This window comes from Nilaparvata lugens, chromosome 13 (genome assembly GCF_014356525.2).
Source record: "Nilaparvata lugens isolate BPH chromosome 13, ASM1435652v1, whole genome shotgun sequence".
Classification (NCBI taxonomy): domain Eukaryota; kingdom Metazoa; phylum Arthropoda; class Insecta; order Hemiptera; family Delphacidae; genus Nilaparvata; species Nilaparvata lugens.
The window spans coordinates 9,487,646-9,509,898 of NC_052516.1; the positions used below are offsets into that span (position 1 = coordinate 9,487,646).

General features: G+C 35.7%; 1 protein-coding gene across 1 annotated transcript in view; it reads right to left on the reverse strand.

The window, feature by feature from the left end:
* Positions 1 to 22,253, reverse strand: part of LOC111061706 (ATP-dependent RNA helicase DHX8-like) — a 78,259-nt gene that overhangs the window by 53,858 nt on the left and 2,148 nt on the right. Inside the window, exons 3-9 of the mRNA XM_039439770.1 lie at positions 21,662 to 21,990; positions 17,780 to 18,340; positions 15,562 to 15,793; positions 9,355 to 9,623; positions 5,868 to 6,024; positions 3,465 to 3,627; positions 1,461 to 1,627 (exon numbers count right to left, since the gene is read on the reverse strand). Coding sequence (XP_039295704.1) covers positions 1,461 to 1,627; positions 3,465 to 3,627; positions 5,868 to 6,024; positions 9,355 to 9,623; positions 15,562 to 15,793; positions 17,780 to 18,340; positions 21,662 to 21,990 — 1,878 coding nt within the window. The remainder of the gene's footprint in view (positions 1 to 1,460; positions 1,628 to 3,464; positions 3,628 to 5,867; positions 6,025 to 9,354; positions 9,624 to 15,561; positions 15,794 to 17,779; positions 18,341 to 21,661; positions 21,991 to 22,253) is intronic.

A 22,253-nucleotide genomic window follows, 5' to 3' on the forward strand; every position in this document is an offset into this window, starting at 1 on the left:
AACATTAATGAAACTACAATCAGACTAATGTATATGTGTATATATGTATAGTTTTCAGAGTATTTTTTCCTTTGGGTAAATAGTGAAATTTGATGATTTTTTAAAAGTCATAAAAACAGCTGTTCTTTATTTTAAAAAGTCAATTTCTCAAGGATGGGGAGGACCCCCATTAGTTTTCCAGGAAGGAGACTCATGCCAGTTGATAGAGCTGATAAATAACTATACAGGATATGAATTTGAAAAAAATCGGTCAAGTTATTTTTGAGAAAATCGTGAAAAACATGGGTTTTTTCAGTAATTATCCGCCATTATTCTTAAGAATATTACGGAACTCCTGCACTTTTACCAGAAATGAGACTCATGTCAGTTGATAGGGCTTATAAATAGCTATCCATGGTATAAATTTGAAGAAAATCGTTAGAGCCAATTTCGAGAAACCGTGACAAAAATTGTTTTTTAGTAATTATCCGCCATTTTTCCGCCATCTTGAATTGAATTTTATTGAATTTCTTATTGTCGGATCCTCATGGTATAAGGACCTTAAGTTTAAAATTTCAAGGCAATCGGTTAATTAGAAATGGAGTTATCGTGTTCAGACACACACACATACAGACCAATACCCAAAAATTATGTTTTTGGACTCAGGGGACCTTGTAACGTATAGAAAACTTGAAATTAGGGTACCTTCATTTTTTTTGGAAAGCAATATTTTTTTTCCTTACCTATGGTAATAGGGCAAGGAAAATCAAAATGGAAGTGACCGTAGTTGAGTTGATTATAGTGAGGTCCACGTTATAATGACAGTAAAAAAAGAGACAGTGTTCCTCTGGCAACAATGCCTTCTATAGACGGTAGCTGGTACAGATTTATTGATGTAATATTGACTGTTCATTCTCGTTTGAAATAATCAATTATATTTTATTAAGCAAGAAATTATATTTTTCAATAATTTCATGATAAATTTTCATAATCAAGATGAAATAAAGGAGTGGCCTCCTCGGTCACCGGACCTATTACCTTGTGACTATTTTTTATGGGGCTACCTAAAAGCACGTGTATACATAAACAAACCACGCACCCTTGAGGCCCTGAGTGAAACAATAACACAAGAAATTCGAGCGGTATCACGTGCTTCAGAGGAATATGGACAACTTCTCACAACGTCAACAGGAGTGTATGGACAAAAACTGACAGCATTTAACACATGTTATTTTTCGTACATAATCAATGTTTCAATTTTTTTCTCTTTAATTTTTATAATTATTGCAACATCCAAGGTCCACACTAAAAAAATAAATTTTGAGTTTCGTTTAAAAATGAGTCTGTAACTGTTTACGTTGTCTCATGCCTTCGTACCCTTCTTACAAGAGAATATTACCATCACTATTATTATTAACAATTGAACACAAATCAGAAATGAAATAGAATTGAGTTCACAATGTTTCATATGGATAAATTACCTTGAGTCTGAATATGGGCAAACTCTGCCTCTGTTCCACCAATGTCATGTTAGTTTTCATGCCGAACGAACTCTTCTTTCCGCCAATCACGTGCTTCTTCCACTCGGGCAGATCCTGATTGGTCAAACCGATTCCGCGCATATTCGCTGCCAACGCCCTACCGTCACCTGAACAACAAACAAATTACAATCGAATGAAAACAATAATTAAGTATCATAAATTGATAAAAAATTTGATGAAAATTGCTAGAATGCAACGTAAATATAGTGAGGTTTGGAACGATTATCGTTAGAACAATGGATAGTCTATTATCTGAGCTACGACCTTCCTACCCCTTTCCAAAATTCAAAAATCTCCTACCCCTATATATTACTGAAAGTTGATTACCTTGATCTACTTTCAGCCTACTCCATTTTATTAATCAATGATTTGACCTAATCTACCTATATAATTATTTTACTTCATCAATCTTCTGTTTTTTTTCTCTTAAATATTCATATTAATTGAAACATTTGCATTTATAAATAAATCCTTAGTCGAATTAATGAAATTTAACGTTTTGGTAGAGAGTTAGTGGGAAGGATATTTTTTTAATATTGAATGAAAAAGACTAAGAAATTGTCAAAAAAACACAGATTTATTGATACTTAGAAAGACCGGTTTCGGTTATTACACCATTGTCAATCTCGTTTATCAGAGATTGACAATGGTGTAATAACCGAAACCGGTCTTTCTAAGTATCAATAAATCTGTGGTTTCTTGACAATTTCTTAGTCTTTTTCATTCAATATGAATAATTACAACAATATCAACTTCTCAACTACACAAAAAGTATTTTTAATATTCTTTCCGAAGAATGGACATTGATATGTCCAAAGCTCCGCCAATTTATGTAGATGCATAACAATATAATTATCCATAGTTATTACAAATTGCTTTTTTCATATCATATACAGTTCAATAATTATTTTCTTAGTCTAAATTATGTAAATTCATATATAATTTTGCTGTATTGTAAGCTATTGTGTATAAGTGTATAAGCCAGTATATATTGCAATCTACATAAATAAATTACTCAATCAATCAAAACATGCGCTCAAGCTGCCTTTACATTGGTCAAGTTTTCTTGAATTCAGGTTTTTTGAAGTTTGAGTAGAATGGGCAAATTGAAAAACTTCAAGTGACGTTTACTTGAATTCAAGTTTTCAATGAATTTTATTTAAATGGACTTATATTCAGTAGAAAAAGAGTAGGAAGACCACCTCACTTCCGTGAGTTGGAAAGTGGTCTTAAGTAAAGTGGTCTTTCTGTTTCAGTGAGTAAATGCGACTACAGAGAGGAGATAGAAAATATAACTATTTTAATGGGCAAGAACTCATATTTTTTATAAAAATCTACAAACTGTTGAAATAAAAACACCCGGTTGCACAAGTCAGTCAAATTTTAACTGTGGTTAAGTTTTAACATAGAGAAACAATAGTGTAAGTAAATATCCCATGGTATAATGAGTTATGTCGCAACTTTTACTGTTATCTCAAGCCGATTACTGTCGTTTTATTGATTTGACCGGGTGAAAGTGTATGAACGGCACAATATAAGAGACTACCAGTGTCACACAGCTTCAAGGGAAAGAACTAAGTGGACTATCGGCTTACAGTAAAAGGTACGAAATAAACTCCCTATACCATGGGATATCTACTTACGCTATTGTTTCTCTATGGTTTTAATTACTAATGAATACGTCTTACACTTCTCTAATTGGTTTTCGTGGCAGCCATTCAACCGTTATTTAATCATCGTTAAAATGTAAAAGAATTCTGTGCGATCAAGCTAAAATGTAGTACTTTCTACTGTGAATGGTTTAATTTCATCATGGGGCATTTAATTTCATTCATGGGGAAATTTTGTAGACATACCTACATGCAGTGTTCAATCTATATTTTTTCTTTTGTTTGATTAAACATGATTTACTTTGAAATGTATGAGAATTTACTAGTGACTTACTCTCGGGCAGAGGGTCTATCCAGTTCTTAGTTAGCCCGGTTGGCACAGAGTCGATCTCCTGTTCGCGTTGCAGCATCTTCTGTTCTCGTCGCTCCTTGGCCAGGGCGCTCTGCATCATGGCCGCCTGAGCCAGCGAACCGTCCGGGTTCTTCACTATCCTCACCTAAAAGCACAAAAAATCAATATAAACTAAGTAAGAAGTCACTAATCGAACTTTACCTAACCTAAAAACACACAAAAAAACGAATGAATCAGTAAAATATAAACTATGGTATGTACAGTCCGGGTTCTGTAGCTTTATCTATAGTCGGAGGACCACTTGACTACAATACTACCCGTTCAAAAACATCAAACATTTTTGAAAATGTATCTTTCCATAAGCAACAGATGCTCTTTTGTATCTTCTCATAGGCAACGTGTTGCATCCGGAAAGATACACAAGAGCTTTAGGTGGGCCATCCACTAGAACCGTTTTCGTCCGAACTAGCATCGGCCGAAAACTACCGAACGCGACCGAACTATCCCCCAACAAAGAAACAAACAGATGCTCGTCCATTGCAACAGGTCCGTGCACGCCCGTCTCCGGACGATCAATTTTTCGATCCGAATTGAATGGGATTTTCCGGCTCTATCCGGCCGAACTAACTAGTCGAGCTGAGACAACATAATCCTAACCTAAAATTGTATCAGTCTTGTTTGTTTTTGCTTTTTGAACTTGTTCTGTTTTATAAAGTTTTAATTATGAACAATGCGAGATAAAAGATATCATCGTCTTGATGTTCAAAGGAATCTGTAGTCAAAGATTACTGAACAAATAGGATCTGAAGGTAAAATTGTTGTAATGAATAACTAATTTAGTTAATAATGTGTTTATTCAATTTTCAAAATCTCAATACAATTATTGTTTATGAAAAATTTTGGTGGCTATGATAGTAGTTAATTCAATATTTATTCAATATTCAATAGTTCAGCCAACTACTGAACTAGACTGACGTAAACGGTTCCAATGGACGACCATATTCGGCCGAATTAACGGCCGGCAGATTCGTCCGATCCAACAGCCGAACGGATCGGTTGAATACGGTATCAGTGGAAGGTTACCCTAAACATATCTTTCTATAAGCAACAGATGCTCATTTGTATCTTCTCAAAATCAAAGTGTTGCTTACCTACTATTCTGAATTTTAGTGCAAACAGTTACTCGACCAAGTAAGTAGAGTAGAGTTAGTATGCCAGTTACTCGACCACTAACTCTACTAGTGAAAACCAGGCTTTATTCAGATAAAAGGAGTGATCCGTTGTCTATAGTGAGGTCCACGTTATAATGGCAGTGTTTGATTAGAAATGGTATTGCTATCCTTGTCTATCATTCAACAAAGCGGATAGCGCTATCTCTTTCTCGCTTTGCTCTGATGCCAGATCGTCTTTCAACAATGTAGAATTAATAATTAACAAAATATTTCATCTTAATTATGAAAATTCATTATAAAATTATTGAAAAATATAATTCCTTGCTTAATAACATATAATTGATTATTTTTTTAACGAGAATGAACAGTTAATATTACAGTAATAAACCTGTATCAGCTACCGTCTATAGAAGGCATTGACAAGACAGAGGATCGGCAACGTTTTTCATCTATCTTTCTTCAAAGCCATCATAACGTGGACCTTACTAAAGACTACAATACTACCCGTTCAAAACATCAAACATTTTTGAGAATGTATCCTTCCATAAGCAACAGATGCTCTTTTGTATCTTCTCAAAAGCAACGTGTTGCATCCGAAAAGATACACAAGGAGCTTTAATGTATCTTTTCATAAGCAACAGATGCTCTTTTGTATCTTATCAAAAGCAACTTGTTGCTTACCTACTATTGTTAATTGTAGTGAAAACAGTATTATTCGACGAAGTAAGTGAAGTAGAGTTAGCTCGGTAGAGTTAGTATGCCAGCTACACGACCACTAACTCTACTAGTGGAAACCAGGCTCAATTGACACAGGGTAGTACTATAGAGAAACGATAGCATAGATATCCCATGGTATAGGGCGTTTATGTCGCAAGTTTTACTGATATCCCAAGCCGATAGTTCAAATAGATATTTCCTATGCAGCTGTGTGACGCTGGTAGTCTCTCAAATTGTGCCGTTCATACACTATCACCCCAACAAAACAGTCGAAATTGACAATAATCGACAGTAATCGGCTTGAGATAACAGTAAAAGTTGCGACATAAATTCCCTATACCATGGAATATCTACTTACGCTATTGTTTCTCTATGGTAGTACTAAAGAGTAACAGCGACTCGACGCCAAACTATCATTATTTGATCTCTGTGCCGAATAGTGTAATGAGGAGTATTAATGTATGAGATTTGAGATTTTAGGTGCACTCCGACTCACCGGACTGAGATCGTGCAGGTTGCGTCCGTGACCATGCAAGAATGGCGGCTCCTCCTCGACCATCTCTATCTCGATGTCCTCCTCCTCCGCCGCCTCCTTGGGGAGGAGTCCTGTCTCCTCATCAAAATCCGGCAGTTCGCTGGCGTCTATACAGCGGCTGCTACCATCTAGAACAGAAAATAGACTAATTATTCCCTGAAACTCGAATAAAATCCTTTTAAAACTACATAGTATTCCTCTGTGATGTCTCAAAATAGTTTAGACAACAGTTTTATAATAGGGATCTTTAACGCACGAGCATAGCCACCTCTAATACAAGGGCCTACGATATTGCAACGTCGCAGTGTAGGCCTATAATCTAATACATGATTGGTGAAAAAGATTAGCTGGTATTTTTTTAAAATCTTTTTCACCAATCATGTATTAGATTTTAGGCCTACACTGTGACGTTGCAATATCGTAGGCCGCGGCCCCGGTCTACGAGTTAGATGTAGAGTTAAGACACAAGTGAGCGAGCATTGCCAGGGAACGCATGTCTTAAATATCTCACAAGTGCTTTAAAGACATTATTGACCGAGCGAAGTGAGGTCTAAGATTCAAGTCGACGGTTTGGCATTTCTCTTAATGTTTAAATGTTTATATGTTTTTATGTTGCGCATTTACGGCGAAACTCAGTAATAGATTTTCATGAAATTTTACAGGTATGTTCCTTTTTAAATTGCGCGTCGACGTATATACAAGGTTTTGGAAATTTTGGATTTCAAGGATAATATAAAAGAAAAAAGGAGCCTCCTTCATACGCCAATATTACCGTAAAAATCAGACTATAGAATTATTATTCATCATAAATCAGCTGTCTAGTGGACTATAATACTACCCCCGTTCAAAAACATCGAACATCTTGAAAATGTATCTTTCCATCAACGTTAGTAGACAGTTGACTATTTATAATACCACCCGTTCAAAAACATCGAACATCTTGAAAATATATCTTCCCATCAACGTTGTAGACAGTTGCAGCCAGACCTGATAACAGCGCTCACACTCACATTCCGGGACGACACGTCACGGTACGATCAGACAGAAAGCTCTATGTTTATTTCGGTTTTTATAGACATTTTAAATTGATAAATTATTTATGAATTTTTGAGAAAACATAACAGCAGGTCAATGTAACTTACTGAGCGTGAGGTCTACTGTTCACAGAACTACTAGTACAACACTTTTATAATAGGGATCTTTAACGCACGAGTTAGATGTAGAGTTAAGACACAAGTGAGGGAGCTTCGCCAGGGAACGCGTGTCTTAAATATCTCACAAGTGCTTCAAAGACATTAAAAAACTATCGTATACACTATTTTATTTACGACCACTCTAGTAAAGTATCACATTGCTGACTTGTTGTAAGGTTAGAAATCAACCAACTATAGTAAGGTCCACGTTATAATGACAGTATTTGATCAACTTTGGTTTTGCTATCCTTGTCTATCATTTGACAAAGCCGGTGGTACTATCCTTTTCCAGGTCCACAACGATGCCAATTATGTTTTTGACAGTGTAAAAATATAATTAATTAATGCAGAGAATCGGCATCGCTATTCTTCTATCTTTATTCACTGCCATTATAACGTGGACCACACTATAGCCAATATGGTGAAAAGATTGAAATAACAATATTGGTAAAACGCTTCTCAGAGAGAGTGAACAGTAGACTTGTAATACTGAATACAAGACAAAATAAAAACTTGATAAACTGAAAAACGTACAGAAAACCTAATGAACTGAATACTTAAAGAACTGAAAACTTGACAAACTGATGTACGTCTATCTCTGCATCTATCTTTTTCTTCTTCTTCCTCCGTCCCTCTTTGGTAGAGAGTTAGTGGGGAGGACATTTTTAATATTCTTTCCGAAGAATGGACATTGATATGTCCAAGCTCCGCCAATTTATGTAGATGCATAACAATATAATTATTATCTAGTTATTATATTACAATTGCTTTTTCATATCATAAACAGTTCATAATTATTTCTTAGTCTATATTATGTAAATCCATCTATAATTTGGCTGTATTGTAAGCTATTGTATATAAGTGTATAAGCCAGTATATATTGTAATCTACATAAATAAAGTACTCAATCAATCAATCAATCTTTTTCTCCTTCTCATTCCTCATAATCTTCTTCCTCTTTTCTCCTCCTCCTTCATCATCATCATCGTCCTCTTCTTCTTCTTCTTCATCATCGTCCTCTTCTTCTTCTTCTTCTTCTTCACCCTTCTCCTTCTTCTTCACCCTTCTCCTTCTCCTTCTTCTTCTTCTTCTTCTCCTTCTTCACCCTTCTCCTTCTTCTTCCTCTTCCACTTCTACTACTTCTCCTTTCCCTCTTTTTCTCCTTATAATTCCTCATAATCTTCTTCCTCTTTTCTCCTTCTCCTTCCTCATCTTCTTCTACTCCTTCCTCATCTTCTTCTACTCCTTCCTCATCTTCTTCTACTCCTTCCTCATCTTCTTCTACTCCTTCCTCATCTTGTTCTACTCATTCACCCTTCTCCTTCTTCTACTACTTCTCCTCCTTCCTCTTTTACTTCTTCGTCTTCCTCTTCATCCTATTCTTCTTCCTCCTCCTCCTTCTCGTCTTCCTGTCTTCTTCCGCCTCTTCACCTCCTTCTTCTTCTTCTTCTTCTTCTTCTTCTTCTTCTTCTTCTTCTTCTTCTTCTTCTTCTTCTTCTTCTTCTTCTTCTTCTTCTCTTCTTCTTCTTCTTCTTCTTCTCTCTTCTTCTTCTTCTTCTTCTTCTTCTTCTTCTTCTTCTTCTTCTTCTTCTTCTTCTTCTTCTTCTTCTTCTTCTTCTTCTTCTTCTTCTTCTTCTTCTTCTTCGCTTCTTCTTCTTCTTCTTCTGCTCTTCTTCTTCTCTTCTTCTTCTTCTTCTTCTTCTCTTCTTCTTCTTATCTTCTTCTTCTTCTTCTCTTCTTCTTCTTCTTCTTCTTCTTCTTCTTCTTCTTCTTCTTCTTCTTCTTCTTCTTCTTCTTCTTCTTCTTCTTCTTCTTCTTCTTCTTCTTCTCAGGCTTAGTCCAGAACTGATATCAAAACAATGCCAACATTTTAACGTGGACCTCACTCCTTTCAGTATCGCAAGGACTGGTCAAATTACAAACTCAACGAACTGAAACCATAGAGAAACAATAGCGTAAGTAGATATCCCATGGTATAGGGCGTTTATGTCGCAACTTTTACTGTTATCTCAAGCTGATAGTCCACGTGGTTCTTTCCTGTGAAGCTTTATGACGCTGGTAGTCTCTCATATTGTGCCGTTCATACACTCTTACCCGGTTAAAATAGTAAAAATAGACAATAATCGACAGTAATCGGCTTGAGATAACAGTAGAAGTTGCGACACAAAAGCCCTATACCATGGGTTATCTACTTACGCTATTGTTTCTCTATGCTGAAACCTAGACAAACTGAATTACCCATCTACTAGAACTACTTGACACATACCTGTTTGATCTCCCACTTTTCGGGCGACGAGATGCGGTTGACTGTTTTACGACTGCCACTATCCGGGCCGTCAGCTGAGCCGTGCAGCTCCAGGGGGCCCAGTGACCCGCTGCCGGCTCCGCTCGGCCGGTCCGGATTGCGGTGTGCCACCTCCTCATCCACCGCCCCCAGGCAAGGGTTCAGGTCCGCCCCCGTCGTCTGGTTCACGTCCTTCATCGACAAAGACACTTTTTGTCCAGTTAGTGACAGTACTTTCACCTGGAAACAAACGAAACAATCAGTGAAAGGACCTAAAATTGTCAAGATTTGGGTTTATTTATTTATTTATTAGGTTAGCACAAACAATACAATATGATCGGAAAAGCCAAAACAAGATTAATTTATTTCACAAGATTAATGAGAAAACATGAACTTGAAGACAAAAAATCCATTAAAATGAAATAAAATTGCCACAAGACTAATTATTATAATACACAAACATGAAAATACAAACAAGATTAATTTATTTCACAAGATTAATGAGAAAACATGAACTTGAAGACACAAAAAATCCATTAAAATGGCATAAAACTGCCACATGACTAATTATAATACACAAACATGAAAATACAAATAGATACAAATATGAGAGTCCAAGTTACAATAAGGCTCAACTCACACTTACGCGTCTCAAGTTAAGAGACTGCCACTCTAGTGATGTGTTTTCAAATGGAGATACTTTGACCCGGTTGCACAAAAGCCGGTTAAATTTTAACCGTAATTAACTTCACAAGAACCAATCAGAGAATGCGTTTTTGATAAAACGGCTTCTCTGATTGGTTCTCGCGGAATTAATCACGGTTAAAATTTAACCGGCTTTTGTGCAACCAGGCCTCAGACTAGTAGACTCTAGTCTCCGCGACCTCACGACTGTAAGACTGAGTCGAGCGTCGACTCGACATGTTGGTCGAGCCTCGACTTGAGTTGTATAGTACCGTGCATTTTTAATGAAAATGAGGTTATGTTTTATCATTTTAGATAAGACAATAATACGAATCAGATAAGAAAATACATTCATAATTATTGTAAAACTTGTTACATGAGAAGTGACGAATTGGATCTCATATTTTTAATAATGTGAGGTCAGAAATGGAGAAGGATGGAACTGAAGTAGTGACAATGAGAAAGAAAGTCGTAAGGTCGAGAGACTGGAGTATCCTCGACTGGAGTCGTACGATTCGAGTCGAAGTAGTGTGAGTTGAGCCTAAGCTGGCCGTCCACTAGAACCGTTTTCGTCCGAACTAGCATCGGCCATAAACTACCGAACGATCACCCAACAAAGAAAGGAATAGATGCTCGTCCATTGCAACAGGTTCATACGGCCGATCAATTTCTCGATCCGAATTGAATGGGATTTCCGGCTCTATCTGGCCGAACTGACTAGTCGAGCTGAGACAACAAAGTGTTCCAAACCTAAAATTGTTTCACAGTCTTGTTTGTTTTTTGAAGTTGATCTGTTTTATAAAGTTGTAACTATGGACAATGAAAAGTTGATAAGTTTGGTTCAAGAGCATGTTCCATTATGGGATATGCGAGACAAAAGATATCATCGTCGTGATGTTTAAAGGAATCTGTGGACAAAGATTGCTGAACAAATAGGATCTGAAGGTAAGATTATTGTAATGGATAACTAATTCAGTGGATATTTGTTTATTCAATTTTCAAAATCTCAATATAATTATTGTTTATGAAAAATTTTGGTGGCTATGAAAGTAGTTAATTCATTAATTAGCAACCAGTCAACTACTGAACTAGACTGACGTAAACGGTTCTAAAATGGACGACCATATTCGGCCGGCATATTCGTCCGATCCAACGGCCGAATGGAAACAGCTGTTCTGAATAGTGAGTTGTGTTTTTTCTGGCTCAAAATTTTGTCAAATTACGCAAAAATATTAATGGTGATTTGAGTGTGATATTTGTGTTTTGTATTCTGTTTTTAACCATCGAAATTTAAAATTCTTAGTTTTCGTTGTTTTTTTTAGTGAAAATGGACTAAATTTTAGAAAAGTGAAACCATAACCCTATCTTGGACTTTTAAAATGTTATCTTAATTTGGGAGAAAAATGGTACAAGGAGTATCCTTAATTTTTCTCTCCCAATCAGTGCTACTTTGTAAAAATTATAAATAAATGAATACGGTTCAAGTGGACAGTTACCCTAAGAGTCCAAATGTCCCATAAGTGACATATAAGTGTCCCACGAAAGGACGAAAGGTATAACAGCCGAAGACCATGAAATTTGCAACAAAACATGTCCAATAAAATTTCTAATATCGACCTTAGTTTTCGATATTTAGGAAAAATCAATAACTAGAAAACTATCAGACGGAATCGAAGGGTGTGAACACATTGAATGCTTATATGTGGAAGTGCAAGCTTGGTTATGCATGACCAAGCGTGCAGATGAGAAACAAAATGTGGAAAGAGCAATAGGAACACTCACACTGAACGCGTGCACTTGCTGGTTGCAGCTACATGCAAGTCACAACGTGTTTCAATGGCTCTTTCCAGATTTTGTTTTTCGGCTCATGCATGATCTGACAACCACTTGCACTCACACACATCCAATGTGATGATCATACCCTAAGAACAAGAAATAGCTATTGTACAGTGTGTACAAACAAGAATTACCCGATTTTAAATAGTTATGTCATAGAGAAACAATAGCGTAAGTAGATATCCCATGGCATAGGGAATTTATGTCGCAACTTTTACTGTTATCTCAAGCCGATTACTGTCGATTTTTGTCAATTTTCACTGTTTTGTTGGGGTGATAGTGTATGAACGACACAATTTGAGAGACTACCAGCGTCACACAGCTGCATAGGAAAGAACTACGTGAACTATCGGCTTGGGATAACAGTAAAAGTTGCGACATAAACGCCCTATACCATGGGAAATCTACTTATGCTATCGTTTCTCTATGGTTATATTTATTAGGAAGAAGGGCTCAACACTAACAAATTTAGTACTAGAATACTCACAAAATATTGGAGTTTACGAGAATGCATCATAATTGTTCAATATGTCCTACATTGGCTGCACGGACGACATCTGCCGTTGCCTCAAAGTTGGATAGGGCGTACAGGACCGCGAGACTAAGCTTTACACTCTTGGCCTCCTAGGTCCCCTGACATAACAACATGCGATTTTTTCCTGTGGGGATGTGTTAAACAACATGTTTACGTTCCTCCCTTACCTCGTGACATTACTGAACTGAAAACCCGAATATCAGCGGCTGTAGCCTCAGTCACAGAAGATACCTTACGCTCAGTTTGCGATGAATTAAGCTACAGACAAGATGTCGTCCGTGCAGCCAATGGGGGACATATTGAACATTGTAACATATTTAAATTTGGATAGATAAATAAAAATCCCTAGTTGAAAGATTTATAGGTCTAAGTGAAGTAATAGGCTAATATCGCCAAAGATGATAACGTTAAAGATTAGATAATATCAGACATCCTGGCTAAATTGTACAACAGCCGAAGAGGAATGGAAATAATTTTTGCTACTATATTATATAAAATATTGAAAATTTGAGGTTAGGCATAAAACATTACTGATCGGCGACCTAACGACGACCGAGTCATACAACGTAGAATCTGACCAAACACCTTGGCAGAAATTTATTGTGGCAAAACAGTATGCAACTTGAGGAACTAAACGTCTCACGTGGCTAATTATTGTAATAAACGAAACAACTAATAACCTATAAAAAATTACTTGGCATGTAAAAAGCATATTTAAAAACCCCAACAAAAATAATTAAATGTATTAAGGAAGTAGGAGGTTACTGGGCGCATGAATACTGTAATAATTTGCATGCACCAATCAAATAGTGGCAATTGATAGGCGGCAATAGTGAGCCGGTTCAAATATATTTGTATATATTTCTACAAATGATAAGAATTTGTAAAATATTGTTGTATAGTTTATGTTTTGGATATGGCCCGAAGGCAAAGAAATTATTAAAGATGTAACATATAAGTAATAATTTAATATTTTGGTACGGTCTATTTGAGCCTTGAATGGCGGAGGAATAGAATATTCAAATTTTATGTAAATTTAGAAATCGGAAATGAAAATTGTAAAAATGAGAAACGAGAACCCCACTCGCCTGCCAACTACCACCATGAGAGGTCACCAAAAATTATAGAGCGCAATACCTTACTGTACCTTGTAATAATTTAAAGTTAAATTGAATTACTAAATTTTCTCATAAGACTTTGTGATGCTAATATAAAGCAAAAGTCATTTTTAAATAATTTTTAACCCCTTGGAAGAGACGACTCCGGCTACAATAATCCAGGACCACCAGGAGTTGGATCGACATCAGCAGCTCATAGAAAATTCCGGCACGTGAGTGAAAAATATTGAAATAGTGATAGGGCGCCCTCAGTGCTTCGAAATTAAATAAGAATCAAAGCTAGCTCGTCGAAAGGGTTTTTATAAATTAAGAATTTGGTAAAAATACTTGCGCAAGTAAAGATAGTATAAAAGGTATTTTATTAGATAGTAACGAATCAATCCATATATCAGAAGATCTATCAATCAAAGAAGTCTAAGATCTAGGCTGTTAATACAATATTCATATGATCATTAATTTCTGCAATATAATTTGCGATAATTTATGTAGCTCTGATTCACTAGATGAATTGCTCTATTTATTCCTTCAGGTGCCGAATCTCGCACCCTGAGATAAAAAATATTTATTACAAAGAAATCTATTAGAAACTATAGAATTAATATATATATTTGGATTACTAGTTTGTCAATTTATCATGCTGACTTAAGAATTTATTCAAAATAGAATTGTCCAAGTCGACAAGTATTAGCAAGCTGATATCGCAGCTACATGCAAATAAATGCATATGATCATAAAAATGAAAGCACATGGTAGCGTTTCGTGCTACAAATTAAAGAATAGTATTATCCTGTGATATTTTATTGATTTCGATTATTGTTTTATCTTATATTATATATTTCTGTCGCTCTATATATTTTTGCTCTGATTTATTTTTTGAGATATTTGTTAATATATGTATCAAATTGTTTATGGTGTACGATTATTTTTATTCCTCAATACTATAGGATAAGTATATATATATTTTTTTTTAATAATTATCAGTATTATTGTGGAAGCTCATATCTGGGCCTATAAAGATTTTATGAGACTGTATCCTATTAAAAACACGACCTGATTTTATAATTATTAAAAATTTTTCATGCTCTACCGATTGATGCCAAGCAGGAGGCTAATCGTTATTTAACTATAAAAAATAACGTGACAACATTTATGATGCATTTTCGTAAACTCCAATAATTTGTGATTCAATTTCAATTTATTCACAACACACAGAAATACAATGAGTAAAAGCAATATACAACAAAACAATAACAATAAAAGTAACAATGATATTAACACATTAAAAGACAATATTGCTAAAATGATGTGTGCTTGAAGAAAGAGGGGAAAAATACCTTTCCAACTATGGTTTCCCATGTGTAGGTATAACTGAAAGGGAAGGGTGTGTGGAAGAGGGTGGGTAGATAGGCATGACTGAGGGAAGGGAAGATAGGATGTGAATTAACGATCCAGGAAACGGTTACAATAATTTAAAGATTGAAAAAATTATTGCTTTTTATCCAATTAATGATTTCCTGCTTCATTTTCTTTGTAATTTTAGCATTGTTAAGATGATGATCCGGAATTCTATTGATTATTATAGTACTTAGATAAATAAGTTGCCGTGTAATTGTTTCAATATTAGTATTATAATTATATATCAAATACTTATTTGAAGTAAGTCTCAAACGGTAATGTCTATTTGTTGTTGGTGCATGGAAAATTGGTTCAATTTTTTTATTATGTATTTAATTATATTTTCAAAATATAACTGTCTAACTGTAAAAACCTTGAATTCCTCGAATACCTTGATTCCTCTAATTATAGTATGCAATTTGTTAGTGTTGAGCCCTTCTTCCTAATAAATGTAGCTATTTAAAATCGGGTCATTCTTTTTTTGCACACACTGTATAATTAGAATAAAAAAGATGATGAAAATTCGAACAACATAGCAATTTTTGAATATGAAGAAAACAAGGAGACAAGAAGAAAAAATAAAATGGAAACAAAAATATTGATAACCTACCTTAACTTTGGTCCCTCTGGACACGACATCGCTAACATTGGTGACCCTGCCTTCGGCCCTCAGCTGCGAAATATGCACTAGTCCCTCGATCCTCCGTCGCAGGCCTTCCAACTGCACAAAACACCCGAACGGCACCAGGTTGGCCACCTTTCCCTCGTAAATTTTCCCCAACTCGGGTTCGTCACTCAGCTGTTGGCCGCTTTTACGTCCTTCCGTGTCCGAACCTCCCGAACTGTCAAAACGTACAAAAATATTTTATTTTAAATACAACAAAGCACATTAACAAAATTAAACAATAATTTGATATTTAATCACAAATATCTCAGAAATTTTAAAGTGAATAACTACCTGCCACTAGCCAATGCAGGCTGAAGAACTCGCTCAAAATGTCGCTGATATTCTGTCAGCCGTTCTATTGCAGTAATCCAGATAACAGCTGATTTGTGATGTGTAATGATAAAAAATGTGATATAGTGAATAAATTAATATTACTACAATTTTTTAGATGGACTATCAATAATTTTATACTAGTAGTTCTGTGAACAGTAGACCTCACGCAGTATTCTCATCCACAAGTACCTGATTGAAACTATAGACCTTATGGAAATACAGCAATAGACTGGCTTCTCCACACATCTGTGTAATCACTTGTCAGCTGATTTATGATGAATAATTCTATAGTCTGATTTTTACTCTAATATATTGGCGTATGAAGGAGGCTCCTTTTCCCTTTTATATTATCCTTGAAATGCAAAATTTCCAAAAACCTTGTGTATACGTCGACGCGCAATTAAAAAATGAACATACCTGTCAAATTTCATGAAAATCTATTACCGCGTTTCGCCTTAAATGCTCAACATATAAACATTTAAACATTTAAGAGAAATGCCAAACCGTCGACTTGAATCTTAAGCCTCACTTCACTCGGTCAATAATCCATATAAGAGCTGATTTGTGATGTGTAATGATAAGAAATGTGATGTAGTAAATAGATTTAACTACAATTTTTTAGATGCACTATCAATGATTTTATATCATCTAAAAGGATGAATGAGTTGAGCCAATTTCATTCAATAACTTAATTTTATGGGAAGAGATGTTGTCGTATTTCTCCGTGATCAAAGTCCATAATTGAATAATTAAGTTCAGCTGAAGATGTGGCAGGGTTGCCATGACACCTGGCCACAGAATACATACAGAATGGAAAGTACCTATAAATCGCCTATCCAACCAATGCTTTCTGCAAGTCGCCAATACTTGAGTGCACCAAGACCACGTCACGTGGAAGACCACGCCATCTTGTTAGAAATTAAAATTACCGCTATTCGGGTCTTTTGATTGGCTCGCGGCAGTGAACGAGACCGACTGACCCGGATCAGTAAAGTGATCCGAACCTCCCATCTATACTATTACAATGCTAAACTTTCTTTCAAGATGGAGGATTTTTGCGTCAAGATACTAGGCGACTTTCCATTCTGTATTATATTCTGTGACCTGGTTCTGCAATTTAAATTAATTTTGAACAAATATAGTGGTATTGACAACATCAACGTCTTATCCTTCAAATAATAAGTTGATCTAGTTGGCCAACGAATTCAATTGTTATAATGGTGCAAAGAATACGTATTGAAAATTTACAGTTGGTTGATGAAATCAATCGAAAGTTATCGTCGAACAAACATACAAATCCACGAACAAACTAAAAACAGACAACGACTCGAATCTCTAGTCATCAGTAGGAACTCGATACGTCGTTCAACTAAAAGATTCTATCAACAGACTCACGAAAACATTAGGTAGTTAAACACTAGTGACAATTCAAAATTAAGGCATCACTTCATACTATGGGACAAACTTTCTGTTTCTCTGGTCTTATTCTATAGTGAAACTAAGAATATAGAGCAAGTACCAGAGCTATAAAAATACTTATTAATATTAACTTTTTGTGTAGTTGAGAAGTTGATATTGTGGTAATTATTCATATTGAATGAAAAAGACTAAGAAATTGTCAAAAACCAGAGATTTATTGATACTTAGAAAGACCGGTTTCGGTTATTACACCATTGTCAATGTGTCAATGTTTATCAGAGATTGACAATGGTGTAATAACCGAAACCGGTCTTTCTAAGTATCAATAAATCTGTGGTTTTTGACAATTTCTTAGTCTTTTTCATTTAATATTAATTTTAAAATAAGGATGAAATTAAAGGCTACTCACTCATCATCATCATGTCTATTCTTCCTCTGCTTCTTCGAAGAAGGAGAAACACTTCTACTATGCCTTCTCTTATCACGTCTCTCTCTATCACTATTCCTTTTTCTATCCCTTTCCTTATCTCTGTACCTGTCTCTACTCCTATCTCTATATCTATCTCTACTTTTATCCCTGTTTCTCTCTCTACTTCTATCCCTGTTTCTCTCCCTATCCCTACTTCTTTCTCTACTCCTATTCCTCTCCCTACTTTTGTCTCTACTCCTATTCCTCTCCCTACTTCTGTCCTTCTCCTTCTTCACCCTACTCCTATATTCGTCTTTGTCTCTCCTACTCTTCCTATCCCCACTTCGACTCCTACTTCTCCTCTCCTTCTTCGGCTCTCTCCGTCTCTCTCCTCTGCTACGGCTGCGACTTCGTCTCTCCTTCTTCAAGTTCTTCTTCTGTTTTACCTCTTCCTCCTCAATCTCTTCCTTCCTTTTCCGTCTTCGTTCCACCGATGATGAATCTGAGGAGGAAGACGAACAGGATCGTTCCTCTTTCTTCACTTTTGTATCTTTCGAGAAGCTGAAACAGGTTGAAAAGGAAATTAGTGAAAGGTTAACAACATGAAATAAGAGGAATAAAAACCAGGTTGAAAAAGGAATTAGTAGAAGGTTGACAACATGAAATAAAAGAATAAAAAAGGTTGATAAGGGGAATAGTAGGAGGTTAACCTTCCGGCAGTTGCGCTGTTGTAAAAAGTACAACAGTGTCAGTTTTTTTGCTGCACAAAACTATTGAATGGGGTGGTGTCAGTGAATGAGTCACCTATGCATTCCTGAACTTTCCTCCCATCACTCCACTGAGCTGCAGTATCAACCGAGCAATGGTTCAGTCTTCAGGTGCCATTTAGTCGCGACAGTGCATAAGTCGCACTGTGCATAAAGGTGCGTACAGATTTACGCGCCGCGAACATGAGCAATTCACTTTTAATCAGCTGATGCCAAGCTTTTTATATCTGTATCTATTTTTACAGAAACGGTAAGATACAGATATAAAAAGCTTGGCATCAGCTGATTAAAAGTGAATTGCTCATGTTCGTGGCGCGTATATCTATCTGTACGCACCTTAAGATAGGGAAAGACTGTATACGGGGACTGTAAACGAACCAATAACACAGAATTGATGGCTTTTCTTGATGTACCTTATTGGGCTATGAAATGATAATCATCCAAATGTTCATATGCGTAAAATAATCCAAAACGACTGAAAAAGTAATTTATACAATTAATTAATATGCTTTGACAGTAAACAGAGTACACAACACTTGGAAAATTGGATGTTGTAGAAAATACAACACGCGACTGCTCGTGTGATTGAGTAGGGCGCGACTACCGGAATGTGAAGAGGATGAATTGAGGGGAATAAAATGAGGGAATAGAAGCAAAATTGAAATATAGTACCTACTTATCAATAGATTTGGAAAAAAATGAGATAAATCAAAATTTGCGATGGAATAAAGTCAAATTTAACGTGAATCACTCTCAATTTTCAAGACTACAAGACTGATAATTATCAAGTATTGAAAATTATATTGAAATTACGTAGATACAATATAATTCTCAACTATGAATGATTGTGAAAGGGACAACAGACTTGAAGCCCAAAACTGTTCCTTTCCCAAATTTAGATAGAAATTGTACAAAATTATGTTTAAGAATGATGAGAAGTTTAAACTATTCAAAGGTAGTGCAAGTATTATATTCTGATAATTCTTGACAATTTAGTGAACATGATGGCCCATATTAATAAAACCAGAGCAAATGCTCATGAGCAAGAGCATGGAGCATAAGGTTTTGCTCATGAGCAAAAGGTAGAAGCAAAAGAATTTGCTCATTTTTATATGAATAAGCTTTACCTTATACTCCTGAACTCTGGAGCAAATGCTCACGTATTTTAAAGATTTTTCGCCAGCTGATTCGCTTTTGTAGCCTTACTTTGTTTTTATAGCTCACGGAAGCGCTAAATATGCAAGTAGGGGGCACCGCTTGTGTTTGCGTCGTCGGCTCTTTTTTCTATTCATGAATAGAGTTTTAGGTTAGTTGAGTTTAGAATATTTTGAAATAATAGCGTGAAAGAATGTCATCTCTATAATAATCTTCAGCATATTCTTATAATATCAATAGCCTTCTTATAATCGTCTACACTCTCATCTTCTTAAATGCCTATTTCCTATTTTGTGATGGCTAACTTTATATCAGGTATCTTTTGTATTTATTCTTTTGTAGGAATAATGGTGATATATATCATGGTTGAATCTAAAAAGAGTTTTATGGTTCTCAACTATTGGTTGTGATTGTATCTGGTATAGTTTCCTCTTCCTCATACGAATTAGTTGAGCTATTTTACTATGAGCAAAAGGTAAAGCTGCTCTAGACTAGACTCACCTTTTTTGAAGCATTTGCTTCAAAAGTTGAGCAAATGCTCTAGTTTATTCATACAATTTTGAGTATAAGCTCTTACTTTTGAGCAAATGCTCAAACTATTTTTTTGATGAGCAAAAGGTTTTGCTCACGTTTATTCATAGAAAATGAAGCAAATGCTCCATATTTTAGAAGTATAAGCAAATGCTCAACTTTATTCATATGGCCCTTTATGTTAAGGGTAGACTACTTTTCTGTTATGATGGATCTTTAATTTATATCGACTATTGCCTCAGTAGCCTACATCGATATATTACGTTTCGATTTATCAATATCAATTAGAACTCACTGAGTTCACGTTTATTTGTTAACAAAGACAAGTTTCTCACAGGGATAATAATAGCGTCCACTAGTGGCCGCTATTAGTGAACAACACGGGGACATTAGCAGTGTCCGAATACCGTCTCATCGGGAAATATTTTACTATACAGAAAATGGAGTTACATGGCCATCTATAGAGTAACTAGAGAACTATAGATGGCCAAGAGTAGAGAACATTACGGGCTAGTTTCCGAGCTCGGGAAGCGGCTAAGTTCTAGATTTTAAACAGCTGGAGTCAGAAAATTAGCTTCCCGAAACGGGGCGTAGTCGTAGATTTTTATGATAGTCTTAATTTTCTCATATCTATAATTGGAAACGGTTTTCCTCAACGAAATGAAACATTCCTAAATAATTAAAAATAACTAAAACTTTACACTATTCTCTCTCTATTTTAGTTTGTGTTCAATTTTCTAGTTTTTTTTTAAATTCAATATATAAACGTGGACTACAACTACTCCCCGTTTCGGAAAACCAATTATCTGACTCCAGCTAAGTCTAGAACTTAGCTAAATCCCGAGCTCGGAAACCGGCCCATAAGCTACTGTATAAACTAGTCTATGTATTAAGATTCGTAATTCGGAGGAGGAACAGTTTTGGGCTATGCCTGTTGGTTTTTCGACAATTATTTTCATGAATTATTGTGTATCATGGAATCAGTAAATGAATAAATTACAATTATAATGTAACCCTCTCCCAATTATTTTGATGAATTATTGTGTATTATTGAATCAGTAAATGAATTATGATCATATTGAACATTTAAATACTATAAATGGAACATTTTATAGTATCCAAGAGTTCCTTTCCATCTGAATATCTGGGTTTGTTTCAAAGTCTTGACATTCTGTGTGTATGAATACACAGTATTTTCTATGTTATAAATAAACTGGACAGCCTTTTTTTTAGGTACATACTGCGAGTTATATTCAAACCATATGTGTATATATATTACTTATGCATATTATATGGTATATTGACTTGTCTTATACTCCATCCTGGGGTCCCCAAGACGTAATCTAAAAAAAAATAATAAAATTATATAAAAACACAAAACCCAATGGTCAGTTTTCGTCAAGTTTCAGTTCAGTTTTCAGTCACTCACCTAGGAGCCAGCGCCTCCAACGCAGCCATGGCATCATCCACGTCATCATCACTCTTTCTCCGCTTTTTCTTCTTCTTTTTCCTGCTTCCCTCTTCTTCGTCCTTCTCCTTCCTGTCCTCTTTATCACTGTCCCGCTTCCCACCATCTTCGTCTTCTTCCGTCTTCCCAAAATCGTTGGGAATCGCCAGACCCGGAAACTTTTTGGCCAAAAGTTCAGTTTTACTTGACGGTGCCGTCGAAGCGCTGTCGGCCGTTTTCTTGCCGGAAGACGAACTTTTTCTTGGTTTCATGTGTTGGATAATACGTAGCAGGTTTGCCACGAATGATTCCTGAAAATAAATAAGATTTTTTATTATATTGAAACTTGGAAATATCACCGGTAAATATGATGTCAAAATAAGAAGCATGTCACGAAATCTTGAATTATTTAAAGTAGGCCTATAACCATCCTCAGTAAATTGAGAATCTATACAAAGTTTCAAGGTAATCAGTCCAGTATTCATACGTGATGATGCGTCATATGTGAATTTCCTATCCCCTAAGTGTATAAGCCAGTTATTCCCTTTATTATAGTACTAGCTGGCCCGGCGAA